General features: G+C 41.9%; 1 protein-coding gene across 1 annotated transcript in view; it reads left to right on the forward strand.

The window, feature by feature from the left end:
- Positions 1–19195, forward strand: part of LOC122552709 (ALK tyrosine kinase receptor-like) — a 1076775-nt gene that overhangs the window by 453519 nt on the left and 604061 nt on the right. Inside the window, exon 4 of the mRNA XM_087991243.1 lies at positions 11436–11637. Coding sequence (XP_087847369.1) covers positions 11436–11637 — 202 coding nt within the window. The remainder of the gene's footprint in view (positions 1–11435; positions 11638–19195) is intronic.

A 19195-nucleotide genomic window follows, 5' to 3' on the forward strand; every position in this document is an offset into this window, starting at 1 on the left:
GTAGCTTGATCCAACTAGCCCCCGAGGACTTTACACCTCCTTGGCATGGCAAGAGTGAAGAGTGTTGGCATGACCCCACTGGATGCTTTGTACCCTGCTCATGACCGCATTGGCCAAAGGCCACAGAGTGTTTGGGAAGATCTGTGATGAGGGGGATAAAACACAAACCTGGAAGCCACCCCCTTGGTGAAGACTTGCAGCAAGATTCGGGGGGTGGAAGACCATGTGGCAACTCAAAGACCCAGGAGAAGATCTGCCCTAACCTGTAGGTCCCACCTTCTTGGAAGAGAGGAAGGAGATCCCAACTGCCCACATCAAACACAGGAATCGTTTTGAGTTATATCATTTCTCAAACAGATAGAGCAAAATAGTCAGAAAATATTGTGTGAATTTGGGGAATATTCACATTGTGTTTTTAATAAGGAATATTTTGTTAATAAAATCATATTAAATCACAAACTGAATTCTGCGTCTCTTTGTTCACCTCAGTGACAAGTGCGCTTTGGTAAAGTCTTTTTAATAAAGAAATTGATTGAAGTGTCGAAAGCACGGACAGCATGAAAATTCACTGATGGCAATGCCATCAAATGCACTTTATAGTCAAGGAAAAGAAGCAAAAGAAAAGAAAAACCTCTGAAGATAGATAAGTGGTATGGGTGATACTGCATTGCAAATGCAAGTTCATATTTGTAAATATATTGCCATTTTGCAACTTCCATTGCAACTGCAGCCAGAAGAATGAAGCACCACAGGCTATCTATCCTCAATGCCAAACCATGTAAAACTATCTAACAGTCCTACCTTTTCCATCATCCCCAGTGTAACACAGCATTTTCTCATTTTTTCAGTGTGGCACTATCACATGCTGGGAAATATACTAACAGTTAAAAATGTTATCTTTTATTGAACAACAGCAAATGCAATGAGTAAAAAACAAACAAACAAATAAACACAAAAACTTCTGGGAACAGCTCACTGCTCAAGAAACAACAAATTTGCAGTCAATGTGCCCGGCTCACATCCATTGGAACTGAGTATCTGGATTGTTGTGCCCAATGCTGCATTGCCTTGTCATTGCTGAACGTGAGCTTCCTTCCGCTTAACATCCTTAACCTCCTTTTCTGGCTTATCAGCTTCTACCACGTGTAGCTGTGCGTGGGAATATGTGGCACACTTCGACAGGACTGTACTGCATGGTTGCCCCAGGCTGATGCAAACAGCTTAACCTCAGCTTCTGCAGGCCCATCAGTTGTTCCACAATGGCCCGGGTCAAAGAATAGAATACATTGTACCTCTCCAGGGCCTCAGTTGGGTAATGGAATCATCTGATGAAGGGCTTTTGCTGAAGCCCTCGGATGCTGCCTGAATTGCTGTGCTCTTCCAGAACCATTGATCCAGAATCTGGTTTCCAGCATCTGCAGTCATTGTTTTTACCTAATGGAATCATCAGCCATGTTTACAGAGGGTAGCCCATGTCTCCAGGTGACCATCGTTGTGAGGCATCCAACCCTCGAAACAAATCAGGAATATTGGAGCCCACAAGATGATGGGCATCACGGCAACCTCTAGGCAGACTTCTAAGATATGGTACTGATGATCATAGATGACTTGTACAGTTCTGGAATGGAGCCCTTTTCTAGTAATAATATGGAATTCTCAACACAGCTTGTATGGTCTATGGTCTATGGCCTACGCTGACTGGAAGTGAGCACTGTTAGTAAAGTCTATAACGTTGATCTTGTCATGGGGAAATAAGTTGAAACAGAGTGATCAGGCACACATTTGCATCAGTAAAAGCCTTGATATATCCATGTTGGTCAGGCCATATCCAAGGAACAGAAGAATCGACATTTTGGGCATAACCCCTTCATCGTGACAAAGCTGATTAAGGGCTTATGCCTGAAGCATTGATTTTCCTACTCCTCGGATACTGCCTGACCTGCTGTGCTTTTCCAGCTTTTTGACTCTGATCTCCAGCATCTACAGTCCTCACTTTCTCCGAGTTGATATATTCATGGGTTGCGAGATTGAGAGATCCCACACGGCTCCCCAGTGGATCCTTGGAAACAGTAAATGCATAAAGATTTAGCACAAATGGCATCCTTGATAATGACTGAGATAGGATGGCCACCCACCCCCCAGGTTGCAGATCCCATTCCAGTTGTTGGTATAGATTGGTGATGGTGTCCTGGCTCAATTTCAGTGGCAATGTGCCTTGCTCATCTGGAGGGTTAGACATTGAGGAAAGACAGATTCTTATCCTCCTGTACATCCTGAGGAAACCTCCAGCTGCAACCCCATCATTTGGACTCTGTTTGGCAGCTGCTGGAGGTTGCTGCTGGTTCTGGGTTTTCCAGCGCATCTACTGCTCTTCAATTTCTCTGCAACGTCTTTGTACTGCAGCTACAGCAATGATGGCCCCTGTTGTGACTGTGTCCATTGGTCACAGTTCCAGTTAACCTGTGTGGGGAAGATCAGAAACAGAACAGGGTCTTAGTAACGTGAGTTGTCTGTGTTTTTATCACTCACAAATTACAGTATAGTGACATTCCTTATGTATTGGGACACAGAGGACTCCAACAAGGAGGGTCGTGGAATACCTCTACACGTAGTTTTGAAGCAGGAGATTTTATTCCAATATATGCAGCACAAGTCATTGCTACGCAAGTACATTAGGAGATTGCAAATGTGACAGGATTACTGAACCTCTCCCAAACAACACCCACATCCCCCAAAAAGGCTGTACTGCATATAAGAGCATGTTGGTAAATACTTGTTAGTTCAAGTTGAGAGGAAATCAGCTCCAAGTCTTTGTGTAGCCGATGAAATCTTAGATTTTCTTTGTATGTAGTGACTTACAAGTGGCACTTTAAGAATGGGCTGGTGATTACTTTTGCTGGGTTACTTCTGCAAGAGGCTGGAACCATTGGTCATAGTTCCAATGAACCTACTCGGAAATATCAGAAACAGAACAGATACTTAGCAATATGAACTGTCAACATTACTTCACAAATAAGTCACAGTTTAGTATTGTCCTTGGTGCAGTGGGACATACCTGATTCTGACAAGAATATCTATAGAATGCCTCCCCATGGATCTTCAACATAGGGATATTATACCACTGTATGCAGTGCAATCCATATCCCATGAATACTGTGGAAGATTGTAAGTGCTGTTTGATTACTGATACCTTGTGCTCCGAACTCCACACCACCCCTACATCTCCCCAAAAAAGGCAGAATTGCATATAAGAGCACTTTGGTGAATACTTACAATTCAATGTGACACGACATCAGCTCCATGTCCTTGTGCAGTCTTTGAGATTGTGGACAGTCTTGTGTGAATTGTGACCTGTAGGTGGCACTTTTAAGGTCACCTGTAATTACTTCTCATTCACAGAGATGACCATGATCAATCTGTAACAATCAGTGACATGATCAAGGTTGCCAGGATTTGTATCCCACTCAGTTGGTCAGTACATGCATTTCTCAGAACAGGGTCCTGGGATTACAGTATCTTCACCATCTTGTGTGTAAGTGTCTGATTAAAGCAATTGCCCCTTGAAGGCCCTCACACCACTCAAGAGCAGCGCCCTTGAGTTCAGACAGAAGAACCGTGCCCACTCTGGGTGTGGTGCAGACATTTTCCTTTTCCATTGTGGTCATGTGTGGTGCATTAAGTCATGGGTTCAACCTGGTATTAAAGTACTCTCTTGAATTTTCATGTTCCTTCCTTTCTTGCACTCTCTGTTGAGTCCATCGGTACTGAGCTTCTACATTTCTCCCACAAGTCTTTTATTTGCAACTTCATCTTCCAAACAATCCCCCAAACCCTGTTTCTGAGCTTAGCCATTCCAACCATTATGCTGCACTGTCACCCCCATTGAAGCCAGAATGGTCATGACAATCAATAACTCCTCCACTCAACTCACAGTAACCTATGTCCTTTAATGTGCTATAATCTCATCTTTTTGATGTGAGGTTGCTCCCATTCACAATTCCTAATATGTTGTCTCTAGTCCCCATGATTCACTTCCCCAGCTTCCCTGCCACAACAGTGGCCCCAATAGCCTCTGTTTGGCTTCCAGTGAGCAGAGAGCCAGGACTGACCATTGCACATAACCTGACCAACTTGAATGGACATCTTGCTGACCGGGCCCCTGCCTGATCCCTGTAGAGCTTCCCAACTGTCCGACTGTGAACTTCCAGACTGAACTCATAACTGATGTGGCACATTCCCCAGATTGTAGTGATAGAGAACCCTGAACCTGACCACCACAAATAGCATATTAAGTGTGTCCAAGCCCCTTAGATTGGATGTTGCTCTTGACCAACTGTGGTGACACCCCTGATTGATGAGAGTCCCAGTGACCTGATTGAAAACTAGTCGCCTTAGACTTTGAATCATTGGTCATTGACTGCAGCACATGCAGTGTGTTTGTGAAATGCTGGCATGTGTTCTAGGTGTGACATTGACATAGCACGGTGCCACAGAGTAACATGTCCACTCCCATGACTGATGATAACCATGGCAAGCAGCTTGGCTTTGTGCGCGGATTAAAAGGCAAGATCAGACTTAATGTGAAATAATGTGAACTTTTAAGAGCAAGTGAGTAGCCTGAGGTGTACCGTAGTTTGATCCAGGGTTTGTGTACTTAGTTGAAACTTTATTGCTGGAACAGCACAGCAGGTCAGGCAGCATCCAGGGAACAGGAGATTCGACGTTTCGGGCACAGGCCCTTCTTCATGTACTTATCCATGTCTGGTGGATATCTGATTAACAATGCAACGTAAGGTGTTGGTGGATTCCTAAGTGCAGTGCTGAAGCACTGAACTGTGTTCCAAGTTAGTTCAAAAATTGCTACCATGGTGTTGTGAAGATGGTGCACATCTGATGCTAAACTCTGTGGATGAGAGATGGAGGGGAAATGGGAAGTGAGAGGCAGTCATTGTCCATGGTGTATAACCTGAGATGTTGGGGATTGTTGTCCAAAATGGTAGCGGTCAGGAGCAAGCGATGAGCTGATGCTGCCAGGTATCTGGTCAGACTTTCACATTGGTTTCATAACTGTCCAGTTTCACTCCGATGAATTGAACTGAATTGAATTTATTGTCATGTGTACTGAGGCACAGTGAAAAGCTTTGTCTTGCGAGCAATACAGGCAGGTCACATAGTTAAATAGCATAGATAAGTAAATAATAGATAAACAGCGGCAAACACCAAAGCACAGGTACAGGCGAATGCTCAGAGTTTGTGGGTCCATTCAGTATTCTAATAATAGTAGGGTAGAAACTGTTATGAAACCATCTGGTGCATGTGTTTAGGCTTCTGTACTCTCTCCCTGATGGTAGAGGTTGTAGAAAGGCATTGCCAGGGTGGGTTGGATCTTTGAGAATGCTGGCAGCCTCTCCTTGACGGTGGGCCTGGTAGATGGATTCTATAGATGGGAGGTTGGCCATTGTGATTGTCCGGGCTGAGTTCACCACTCTCTGTAACTGTCTCCGATCTTGAATGGTACAGTTGCCATACCAGGTAGTGATACGTCCAGACAGAATGCTCTTGATGGCGCACCTATAAAGGTTGGCAAGGGTATTCGTCATCATGCCAAATTTTCTCAGCTGCCTGAGGAAGAAGAGATGTTGTTGGGCCTTTGTAACCAGTAGGTCCACATAAAGGGTCCAAGAATGCTTGTTGTTGATAACCACTCCCAGGAACTTGACACTCTCCACTCGTTCCACCTCTATGCTGTTAATGTGTAGGGGGACATGAGTAACACCCCGCCGAAAGTCAATAATGAGTTCCTTGGTTTTGCCGGCATTGAGAGCTAGGTTGTTCTCAGTGCACCATTTTTCCAGGTCTTCCATCTCCCGTCTGTAGTCTGTTTCGTCGCCATCTGAGATTAGACCGACTATGGTGGTGTCATCAGCGGACATGTAAATGGCATTCGTCTGGTATTTGGCGACGCAGCCATGGGTGCAGAGTGAGTACAATAGTGGGCTGAGTACATACCCCAGGGGGCTCCAGTGTTACGTGTTGATGAGGCTGAAATATTCTCTCCAATCTCCACTGTTTGTGGCCTGTGGGTCAGGAAACTAAGGATCCAGTTGCAGAGAGTGGGGCTTAGAATGAGATGACTAAGTTTAGTAATCAGTCTTGAGGGGATAGTACTGTTGAAGGCTGAACTGTAGTCAATGAGAAGAATTCTTACATAGCTGTTCTTGGTGTCAAGATGTTCTGGGGAGCAGTGAAGGGCAAGTCATATGGCATCTGACGTGAATCTGTTGGTCCGATAAGCAAATTGGAAAGGGTTAAGAGTCGTGGGGAGGCTGGGGTTAATTAGTGCCATGACCAGAGAGAATTAGAAACTGCATATAAATGAGGTGAGAGTTAAGTGAATGAAAGCAAACAGGCCTCTTGCTACTTATTAGCAAGAGTCTGACCTTGTAATTCAAAACCCAGTTGCAAAATCAGACTTTAATTCTCAAAATTGAGAATCTCCTTTTTCCAATCTTGCAGTATTCTCCCAACTGCCAACCAAAGAAAATTCAACCCATGTAACCGTTTGGAGCAGTGTTGTGGATATTTTCTGAGACAGTGTGGCACCATGAGTGTTTGTGCTGAGAAAGGAGAGACACGACAAACATGAAGCATGTCTCACCATTTCACTCTGAGTGAAAAGCTAAAAAGCTTTGAGACTCGAAAGAACAAACTCTAATACAAGAGAAGCCGAGGTTCACCCAATCAAAGACCGAATTGAAGATGGAGCATTGTCTCCAGACAACATGGTGTCACCATCACTAAAGCAAAATGAAAAGAACTGTGATAAATTACCTTCCATCCTTGTGGTCAGGACATTTGTTTACCGTCTTCATATTTTTGAACCTATAGTATTTATGTTGAAGTATCTGCTTTTTCTCTGTCTTATGCTTAAATGAATGAGTCTGAGATTGTGGTGTTAAAGGATGTAGCTTAAGTCACATAGCAATAAATCAATTATCACTGTTTTCACCATTTGATAAAGAATAATAATAAATGAAGTCATTTTCCTGATAATGATCAAAACTGGTGTGAATTGTTTTTGTCCTGAATAACAGTCAGTCAAGCAAATTAATCATCTTGGTGTATACAGTAGTTGGGTACATATTTGTTTGTGACAGCTTGTAGAACAGTGGGCTTTGATTATCAACACACTCTTCCCAAACTGAGTTGTGGCAATATGGAAATATTTTCCAGATGCATTTTCAGGCTTGAATGAAACAAGTTAATATTGTGACCAAGTTGTACAAGTTATTATTATTGGAATTTGGATCTTAAACGAGTTTTTGGTTTCAGCTTCATGAAGTTGACTGTCATTTTTAAGAAGTTAGAAAGTGATTTGGATTTTAAACTGACAGTAAACTGAATAGTGAATTTCCAAGAAAGCATTAAAGTTAAGTGCCCAGAAAGATGACGGCAATGTTATGTTCAGAGCTGCTGAGCTTTTCCAGCAAATTCTGTTGTTGTTAGGAATAGTCTGTACCAGTGAAAGGTGCACTTACAGAGAACAGTATTAATTACAATAGTGTAAATAAAAGTGTTTGCAGGAACATACCAGTGTCAGACAGCTGTCACTTATTGGCAAGGGGAAACCTAAATAGCAGAGGAGACAAAGATAGCCACTTCTCTGATGTGCAAAGTATATCCCTGAGTCTCAAGCCCCATGGCAATGCATTTCAGTTAAAGCAATTTAATGTGTCTCTTTCAAAAGAGAGCTATACAGCATGCAATGGAGTACAGGCGTGGAAGTGATAAGGACAGGAGTAGGTTAAAAGGATCAAATATTTCTTCTGAGAAGAGGGGTTACTGGGGAAAATAGCAGCCTGGAATGGAAGAGAATAGATGAAGAAATGAATGATATTTTGCAATGCTATTTAATTGGGGGTCATGAAGCAAAACCTTTCATACAGGAGACTATTCACATTCAACCCTTCCATCAATGCAACAGGTTAAATAAAATAAGCGGACTTCATGTTAGAGTATGCTGTATTAACCCAGCAAAGAAATTAGATATAGTCGTCTTTTTGTGAGAAATAGCTAATGGCAGAAAAAGATTGTTCTCAATGACTGGAAAAAGATCCACCTTAACCATTGTACGATGCAAATGAAAATGTGAAAATCAAAGTGGAAACCAGATACTGAAGGAGTATTCAGTTAATTACACTGAAGCTGTTTGTTCAATGCCTCTAGCACCTTGTTATAATGCTTCTCCTCATTTAATGCTTTGAAGCCATGAGAAACAGATTCAAGTTAAAGAAAAAAATGAGATTGTAGCCTTTGTATATTAATGAATTATCTTATTTTCAATTAGTCTTAATTAGAACAGATTGTAAGCTTAGCGCAACTGTCCTTGATCTCTATACAACTGTTTCAAAAGGATGGTTGGTGCTAAATTCTAGTAAATTTAAAAAGAGCAAGATGAATATTTGAACATTCATGGTTCAGACCTAAATTGAGTATAAATTTTCTTTGACAGCTATTGGGCTCATAACTAATTTATGTGGGCAAATTGTTTTCAGCATTCACTCTGTCCTAAAGACTCATTGTTTTTGACATAGGATGTTACTAAACCCCAGCATCAGGGGACTGGTAAAGCTGCTGGGAGCCTGGTCAGATTAGCTCCTTGACACTATACCATTGCCAGAGCATTTTGTTGACTGGACGTAGACAGAGTAGTTCCATTTGCAATGCACAATAAGCTAAATGCACAAGCTGCCACCAACAGCCTGGGAAGAATGTTTTAATGGAACAAAGAAAGGATCGTGGAAAGGAAAGGCATCCTTTGATAATAGCAAACCTACTATTGCTTTACAACAGAGCTGATTACAATCAGAAGAAGGTACCCTGTTGTATTTGTTTCCATTAAAAGCAATTTTAATGTCAAAACTAATGGTCAGTTCAGCTAACTCAACGCACACTGGAGCTTGCATCCAGAGCCTTTTGGTTCAATATCAGATCATTAGTGTGGTTACTTGTTGAGACATTGTGGTAGATGGGCGGCACGGTGGCAAAGTGGTTAGCACTGCTGCCTCACAGCGCCAGAGACCTGGGTTCAATTCCCGCCTCAGGTGACTGTGCGTGTGGAGTTTGTACATTCTCCCTGTGTCTGCGTGGGCAACCCTCCGGGTGCTCTGGTTTCCTCCCACAGTCCGAAAATGTGTAGTTTATGTGAATTGGCCATGCTAAATTGCCTGTAGTGTTAGGGGTCTGGGTCGGTGTGGACTTGTTGGGCTGAAGGGCCTGTTTCCACACTGTAGGTAATCTAGTATGTATATAAATATGCAAAGTATAACAGTTATATATTTGTCACTTATTTGATTTATTGTTGTCACATATAAGGAGATACAGTGAAAACTGCTGTTTGCGTGCTATACAATCAGATTGTACCATACAAAGTGCATCAGGGTAGCAGAACAGAATGTTACAGCCACAGAGAAGGTGCAGACAGAGAGAGAGATCAGAATTAGTATATGAGAGGTTCGTTCAAAAGTCTGATAGTAGCGGAGAAGAAACTGTTCTTGAATCTGTTTGTTGATCTCCCTGGAGAATTTGCCCTCTGACCCTCAACCCCATGAATTTGCTGCAATTTCATTTACTTACCTGACCTCTTAGTGAGGTTCCGCTTTCCTCAACAGTTGCAACTTCTCATGGCAATGCTGCTGAGGCTTCAGAAGCCAATTAAGAGACCTCCTGCGGTAAAATTGCTTCGTACATCCTGCTGGCAAGAATTGGCTCAGGACATACCTTTCATCTCAATATCACTGTCTCAAGCAACTTTGTAAAATTCAACCTGTACTGACCTGCAGCTTTTGGGATCTTGTCAACTGTCTCTTTTGTATTTGTGAAGGCATGCTATTTAACTGTACACCCAACTCAAACCTGCTATTATCTGACATCCATGATTTACAAAAGGGCTGATTACAATCAGAAGGAGGTATTCTGCTGTATTTTTCACCTTTTTAACCCAGGGTCGTAGAAAAGCAATATTAATGTCCAAACTAATGATCAGTTCAGCCAACTCAATGCACACTGGAGCTTGCATCCAAAGAACATAAGAACTAGGAGCAAAAGTAGGTTGTCTGGTCCTTCGAGCCTGCTCCACCATTCAATAAGATCATGGCTAATCTTTTCATGAACTCAGCTCCACCTACCCGCATTTTCACCATATCCCTAATTCCTTTATTTTTCAAAAAAGTATCTACCTTAGCTTTAAAAGCGATTACTGAAGTAACGTCAACTACTCCCTGGGCGGGAATTCCAAAGATTAACAACCCTCTGGGTGAAGAAGTGCCTTCTCAGTTCAGTTCTAAACCTGCTCCCTCTAATCTTGAGGCCATGCCTTCTTGTCCTAGTCTCACCTACCAGTGGAAACATCCTCTCTCTTTTTTGTCAATTCCCTTCATAATTTCATATATTTCTATCAGATACCCCCTCATTCTTCTAAATTCCAATAAATATAATTCCAGTCTACTCAGTCTCTCCTCATAAGCCAACCTCTTCAACTCCAGAATCAACCTAGTGAACCTCCGCTGCACCCCCTCCAGTGCCAGTACATTCTTAAGTAAGGAGACCAGAACTGCACACAGTACTCCAGGTGTGGCCTCACCAGCATCATGTACAGCTGCAACATTAGCCCCCTGCTTTTAAACTCAACCACTTTAGCAATGAAGCACAAAATTCCATTTGCCTTCCTAATTACCTGTTGTACCTGAAGACCAACCTTCTGCGATTCATGTACAAGGACACCCAGATCTCTCTGCACAGCAGCACGCTGCAACTTATTACCATTCAAGTAATAACATATTTTGCTGTTACTCCCACCAAAATGTATGGCTTCACATTTACTAACATTGTTTTCCATCTGCCAGACCTTTGCCCACTCACTCAATGTATCTAAGTTCCTCTGCAAAGATTCACAGTCCTCTGCACACTTTGCTCTGCCACTCATCTTGATGTCATCGGTAAATTTTGACACTGTACACGTGGTCCCCAACTCCAAATCATCTATATAAATTGTGAATGATTGTAATCCCAACATCAACCCCTGAGGCACACCACTAGTCGCTGATTATCAGCCAGAATAGAACTCATTTATCCCCATTCTTTGTTTCCTGTCAGTCAATCAATCCTTTATCCATGCTAATATTTTGCCCATAATGCCATGCATCCTTATTATGCAGCAGCCTCTTGAGCGGCACCTTGTCAAAGGCCTTTTGAAAAGAGCCTTTCAGTTCAAGATCAGATCATTAGTATGATTACTTGTTGACACATTGTGGTAATTAGTACATGTATATAAATATGTAAAGTGGAACAGTTATGTATTTGTCACTTGTCTGACCATACAATGACTCATAATATTCAACATTTTGACTTCTGTGTCTTTTTTCTTTATTTGCTAGGTCATTTTCTTTTTCTGAATGCATCACAGTATACAACTTTCCCATTGCTAAGTCCATGGTTGACAAGCATCAGTGAGCGCTGCACCTTGGAAATGGCCATTTATCTGCAGGACTCAAGGACAGGGGAATATGTTGTTCAGCTACTTCACAGCAACGAAAGCAGAACACTCTTCATGTCATCAGAAAGTGAGGCAAGAACAGGGTAAGCCATATTTCCAATCTTTGTCCAGTACAAACTGTCAAATCTGAACTTCTCACCAAAATCTAATAACTTGGATGTGAACAAAGGAGGTATGGTTAGTAAGTTTGCAGATGACATCAATATTGGGTGGTGTAGTGGACAACAAAGAAGGTTACCTCAGAGCACAACGGGACCTTGATCAGATGGGCCAGTGGGCTGAGTGGCAGATGGAGTTTAATTTAGATAAATATGAGGTGCTGCATTTTGGAAAGGCAAATCAGGGCAGGACTTATACACTTAAATGTAAGGGCCTGGGGACTGTTGCTGAACAAAGAGACCTTGAAGTGCAGGTTCATAGCTGCAGGTAGATAAGATAGTGAAGAAGGCGTTTGGTATGCTTTCCTTTATTGATCAGTGCATTGAGTGTAGGAGTTGGGAGGTGACGTTGTAACTGTATCAGACATTAGTTAGGCCACTTTATGGAATACTCTGTGCAATTCTGGTCTCTCTGCGATAGGAAGGATGTTGTGAAATTTGAAAGGGTTCAAGCAAAGAATTACAAGGATGTTTCCAGGCTTGGAAGGTTTGAGCTACAGGAAGAAGCTGAACAGGCTGGGGCTGTTTTCCCTGGAGCGTCAGAGGATGAGGCGTAACCTTATAGAGGTTTATAAAATCATGAGGGGCATGGATAGGATAAATAGACAAGGTCTTTTACCTGGAATGCAGGAGTCCAGAATTAGAGGGCATAGGTTTAGGGTGAGATGGGAAAGATTTGAAAGGGGCTTAAGGGACAACGTTTTCACACAGAGGATGGTACATGTATGGAATGAGCTGCCAGAGGAAGTGGTGGAGGCTGGTACATTTACAACATTTAAAAGTCTTCTGGATTTAGAGGGATATGGGCCAAATGCTGGCAGATGGGACTAGATTAATTTAGGATATCTGGTTGGCAAGGACAAGTTGGACCGAAGGATCTTTTCCATGCTGTACTTCTTTCTGACTTTACAACAAGGGCAGCAAATAAGAGATGATAATGGAGACAAATATTTACTCCAAAGCCAGGAATTATGGATATATCACTGAATTAATGGACAACATGATACTTCATTGTTATTTAATTCAATTGATCCAATTTTTTTTTGTGTGAATGGATTGTCTATCCAATTAAAGAATGTTACAGCTGGAAACAAAGCAATTTCCAAATTTGAGGGATTCAAAGATTGGGCCTAGTAAGCTCTGGTTGAATGTACAGATGTAAGTTATAGACTAATTCTCTTGGCATACTATCCTAGTTTCAGCTCCCTGTCCCTCTCACCCAAAGATGTAGCAGTGTCATGCTTTCCACTTGCCAAATTAACCGACAGTACTGGCTTTCTGAAGTGGCTGCCATGTTCTGAAGCAGTGTGCTGTATAGATACATTAAAGATTGTATTGAACTTGCCTAACCTTGGTTTAATCAGGCTTTTAGAACTAACAGATAGTGAAAAGACTTCCAGTTATTCATTCTCTCCTAGTGATGGATGCACAATCTACCTAGACCCATGACCATACCTTTTAAAATTGGTGAAACTCATGGGGTTAATGTGAATTAAATCCGATGTGAGTGACAAACCTGTATATACCATATATACCATATTATAAAGCAGTTTGAGTGGAAGGTTATCAAATCACAAGGTGAGTACTGAGTTCCAACGCTGTGCCTTGAGTGCAAATCCCTTAACTGGGCAGGTAGCATGCTTGGCACCCAAATGACTGAGCACCCCATGTGCCAGAATTCGACAGTTTAGTGTACCAGCAAAGGAAGGTGACAGCCATGTTGGTGGTTGCTGCTGCCATGCCAAAGAGAACTTACAGCTTATCAAAAGGCCATGGTGGATAACTAGCTAAGAATGGCAGCAATTTGGCCCAACTCAGGCAATGCCCAGATTTGTGCACCGATTACTGAGGTCTTAACAACTTTCACTGTCACAAAGGGAACCTTTCTTTGGTCCTATGGCAAGCCCACTGCTGTGCATTAATACACGACAGATATTTGTTTGTGTATGACAAGTTTATTTTGGTGAACCTGTTCTCAGAAGCCTCATTCCTTCACATCCAAGGAGTTTAATGGTCCCTTAACTTCAGGCGAGTAGCTTACCATTGTCTCTCCTACCCCTCTCCCATCCCCAGCATTTCACAAATTACAAACTGCCCTTTTGTGTCAGGGTTTTAAGATACACACCAGAATTGCAATTGCCAAGTCACACCCAGCACTCCCAGCGTTCAAAAATCCAATCACAGCTAAACTTTTCATAATTAAATGAAATTGTCTTATGAATGGTCTTGTTCATTTTTGTTTTGAGTGGAATTTCTCTGATTTTCCCGAAAATATTAGTGTAATCATACAGTTTGTGAAATACATAAGAGCAGTAGGGAGTCCCAGTAATGCTGAAATGCAGAAGTTCAAGATGGGATGGAACTTGATTGCAGGAGAAATAGCCAGAGTGCTGGTTTGATGGTGTTTGTGATGGGAATGGACCCGCAATTAAATGATGGCATCCTGAGGTGGGTATGAATGAGCAGCAAAACAAAAAATCCAAAACAGAGTTGAGCATTTGAACACAATCAAGGATCTGATTGATTTGATATTTAACTGAGGTTATTCATGTCAAAGTGGTGATGAATTGCGTGAATATGATGGACAGGGGAATCAATGCCGTGCCATTTTAGTTTTTCTATATTTATGGGTCATTGTGAATAACAGTAGAGAAGGTAGCAGTTTTTGACATTCATCTCCTGGATAGACAGACTACTTAATCAACAAATGCCACTTTTCAATCTGCTATAGCTGTCATCTCTGGAAGTGTAAACATAGTCAGCCAGTGATCTTGCTGTATTTGCCTCAATTTTTAAAACTTCTGACAAAATAGTGATCAATTTAGAAAACTTTGAGCTCTCCTTAATAACTTGTTAGTCAAAAGCATCCACAGACCATGAAGCACCCAGAATCAATCATGTTAAATTAGCTAATCTAATCTTTGGAAGGGATAGGGGCACAACAACTGGTGGTTGTGTCCTTTGGCTCGGGAGTTGAAATAATCAGTTTGAGCTTTGAATTACTCACCGGTTATTATCCAGTGAACATTGTAGATGAGTGGAAGTTGGGTGAAGTCATGAGTGAAGCCTTCTATGTGTAAATGTTGTGCTGGCAACTGAAGAAAAGGCCAAGCAGAGGAAGGCACTGCTAAAACAGTTGTAATCATTTATCTGGAGCCCAGCATTGCAGCTAGCAGGACAGAGTGAGAGAATATGTAATCTGAATTTAACAGAAGCATAATTCCATTGCATGTTGATATTGCAATTCATTTTTAGTTAGGATTCCTGGCATTTGAATTTTGTATGTACAGAATTGTGCATTTCTCAACATAGTAAGTGAAATTATTTCTCTGTCCACCCAATTTATGCTTTATACAATGACATCAGGAAGAAGCCCAATATTCACACTCTAAAAGCAGGTACAAGAAACACGTGGAGCGATATTTGGGTGCTTAGGAAGCCATGCCTGATCTGTTTGGGCATTGATGCTACTGTTCACTTGCTTCATGGTGAAGGCTGCCTGAAACTTGGGGAACCTCATTCTAACTTGAAATGATGCTCCTGCACTTACTTCTGACTCAACCTTATGAGATAGTTTGTACTGGATGAGCAAGTGCTTTTAGATATTGAAAAGCTGAACTCTGTCTCACCACTTCCAGAATGCATGAACAGTCCCAACTCCTGGGACACTGAGCTGATCAAATTGGTCAGGCTGTGGCAAGTAATCCGTATTGTTAAGACACCCTCATATTTAATATTGCTTGGAGGAGTTATATTTTGATGTTTTGTGAAAATATCTGGAGTGATTGCTTTAAAAAAGGTGATTGAAAGTTCACTGTGAACAATGGAAATATTGTTTTAATAAAGGAGTGACATGGTGGTTCAGTGGTTAGCACTGCTGCCTCACAGCATCAGGGACCTAGGTTCGATTCCATCCTTAGGTGACTGTGTGGAGTTTGCACGTTCTCCCCGTGTCTGCGTGAGTTTCCTCCGGGTGCTCTGGTTTCCTCCCACAATCCAAAGATGTGTAGGTTAGGTGAATTGGATGCCCGGGAAGTGTAGGTTAGGTGCAGTTGTCAGGGGAAATGTAGAGCAATAGTATAGGGGAATGGGTTTGGGTGGGATACTCGTCAGAGGATCAGTGTGGACTTGTTGGGCCAAAGGGCCTGTTTCCACACCATAGGGATTCTATGAAAGGCTTTTGAGAAATCACATGATTGTTGATAACAACTGCTGGGGAACTCTGCTGGGGAATGTTTTGAATGGTGATCTCATTGAGAGATACAGGATTACTAAGGAGCTTGATAGGGTAAATGCTGAGAGAATGTTTCCCCTCATGGGAGAGTCTAGGATCAGAGCACATAGTCTCAGAATAAAGGGGCAGCAATTAAAGACACAGGTGAGTAGGAATTTCTTTTTTCAGAAGGTTGTGAGTGTTTGGAATTCTTTGCTACAGGGAGCAATGGGATAGAGTCCTTGTTTACATTTAAGGCTAAGAGAGATAGATTGTTGATCTGTAGGAGAATCAAGGATTCCAGGGAAAGGGCAGGAAAGTGAATGTGAGGAATGTCGGATCAGCAATGACCCTAACGAGTGGGTAGTAGGCTCAAGGAACCAAATGGCCTACTCCTGTTCCTATTCCTAACGGTCAGTGACTGACTTGGAGGAGTTTCGTGACAATATTTTCATTGTATGTTTTGAACCATGGAGTAGAGTGGTAGTGCACTCTTCCAGCCTTAATCACAATGGCATGAAAGAGCTTGATCAGAAACTGAATGAGAGTGGCAAGACCTGTGGTTAAGTTTGAGATATGATCTGCAGGTCTGTCTGTTTTGACGTATAATCATTGGAGTTGCACCTGGTTTGGATAACTAATGGGGAGGTGATGGCCTGCAGGACTGTTAACCCAGAGACCCAGGAAATGTTCTGTGGACCTGGATATGAATCCCATCATGGCAGTTGGTGGAATTTAAATTCGATAAAAATCTGGAATTAAGACTTTAGTGATGACCACAAATCCATTCCGGATTATCAAGGAAAGCCATCTGCTTCAGTAATGTCCTCTAGTGAAGGAAACTTTACGGTCAGGCCTACATGTGACTGCAAACCCACAGCAATGTGGTTAACTCTTAACTGCCCTCTGGGGAATTAGGGGTGGGCAATAAATGCTGGCTTAATCAGCCAGGCCCTCATCCTGTGAACAAAGTGTTTTTAAAAAATTAGGTCATACTATTTTAAGTAAAGCAGTTAGGTATAAATTTTCATGTGGAGAATGTGAAGACTGCAGTTGCCGGACAATCAGAGTCGAAGAGTGTGGTGCTGGAAAAGCACAGCAGGTCAGGCAGCATCCAAGGAGTAGGAGAGTCAACATTTTGGAGATTGCAGCATTCTGGAGGGAAGATTGGTACAGTTGAATCTGTTGAGAGTGCGCTACTTGGCCACCATCCAGTCCCAGTAGAAAGATTTGGATGTCATTTTGGGATGCTGACCTCATTTACATCAAATCGGTGAACAACTGCATAGCAAAAGTGTGTCCTGATGTGACAAATTGGATTAAAGCTGGTAAACTTTGGTTCACTCTGGCTGAATGTAAGGTGAGCAAGGATGCTATGATAGGCAGAGAATTGCAATGGCATCCTTTGGTAATTGAAGTCCAATATAATTTTGTGGGACACTGCAAAGCGTATCTCTGAGGCTGTTCAGCTCACCACCTGCAGAACTGTGCAGAAGATGCTCTGATCAGTTATTTTCCCAAGTGACAATGGATCCAATGCACATTACAATACCAAGAGGGCTGTATTTGCTAACTCAAGCAGACAAGACAGCTGGCCAAATTTGGGTCCTTTTCACAATTATCATTGAATAGATTATAGTAGACCAAATTTAACTTATATTATTACCTGTTTATACCTGTGGTGTCAGTTACGATTAGCTCCTATATGTCATTCTAGGTTACTGTTTTGAAATGAAATTAATTTGTATTTGCATGGAAAAACTAACATCTTTATATATTCATTTATGAGGGGGTATAGGAAGCTGCACGAACGGAACTCTGAAAGACTGCTATCTCTGTTAATCTTGGATGAGTAAAGTCCTGTCCACTATAATTTTCTTTCAGTGCCCCCTTTGGCATCTGCAGGATTTAGCGCACAATTTCTAGTTTAAATTAGTATTTGATACATGTGCTAATAATGTGATTACAAAAGACAAATTGTGTAATTTTCAACTAATCTTTTGTGACAGGAATCCTGACCAATTCATGACCTCACAAACATGAAGTTCTGCTCCAAAAAGTAATAGACAGATATATAACAGCTACCTGATGTGGCGAAAGGGCTAAGTGAGATTGTTAGATATTTATTGCTGGAACAAGTAGTTTTCCTGCCATGTATGCTGGATTGCTACTGAGGGAGTGTTTCAATGCAGTGAATGCCTGAAACATATGTTTTAAATGAAGAACAGGCTGAAAGGATTTATTTATCCTTAGTGTCATTAATGGATAGCAGTCTCTTAATATTTAACTGTGAATCTATTTTTATACTATATTTGTAAGCAAATCATTTGTGTATTAAATCATGCTTCATGGCTTTTAATAGAGATTACTCTAATCTAAATGCGTTTAGTACCCTGCATTGCAATATTTCAGAGGTTGCTCCCTTAAACCTTTCCTAAGTAGGAGTACCAGCTTCTTCACAAGTACACTGTGACTTCTAATAGTTTCTCGTTTGTTTGCCATTCTGATCGCGAAGTCAATTTTACAAACTCAGTATCCTTTGTGGAGTCATTAGTTACGATCTGAGATCAACTAACAGGATGTGTCATGAGAAAGTTGTCATCATCCTGTCCAATGAGCAATTAGAGAAACAGAGATTTTGGATTTGGAAGGCAGAGAAGAAGTTTGCTTTATTTATGGAGTACTTATTTCAATGAAGTAAGAGCCAGCACCATTCTTTTTGTTACTTGATAGTTCATGCTTACTTGACAGTTCATTAAAGTGCAAAGGAAGTCTCCCAGTGGGAGTTGGGTAGAATTAAACTGAAGGGAGAGTTGCTGTCAGGCTGCTTCCTGCTTCCGGAGGAGAATGCTCAGATTCCAGATAGAGAGCTGAGATCAGGATCAGCCACTGTCAGCATCACTTATAGTCCGCTCATTGGTTGGGGGGGTGGGGTGGGAGGTATTGTGGGTGTGGGAATCAGTTGGCTCATGCCCTGTATTGGTTAGCAAGTGGGACTTGACGCTGTGTAAAGACTTCAGAAAAAATAATGTCAGTGGACCCGAATTTTCTCAGATCTCACGGAAGAGTAGAATCATAGAATCACAGAATCCCTACAGTGAGGAAGAGGCCATTCAGTCCATTCAGTGTGCACCAACTCTGAAGAGCACCCCAGCCAACATCCTCCACACCCTATCTCCATAACCCTACATTCACCATGGCTAATCCACCTGGCCAGCACATCTTTGGTCCTTCTCCTTCTCTTGACCCCACCAGAACAGGGATGATCAG

The sequence above is a fragment of the Chiloscyllium plagiosum genome, unplaced genomic scaffold, assembly GCF_037043375.1.
Source record: "Chiloscyllium plagiosum isolate Xiang-an unplaced genomic scaffold, Cpla_swu_hap1 HiC_scaffold_10, whole genome shotgun sequence".
NCBI lineage: Eukaryota > Metazoa > Chordata > Chondrichthyes > Orectolobiformes > Hemiscylliidae > Chiloscyllium > Chiloscyllium plagiosum.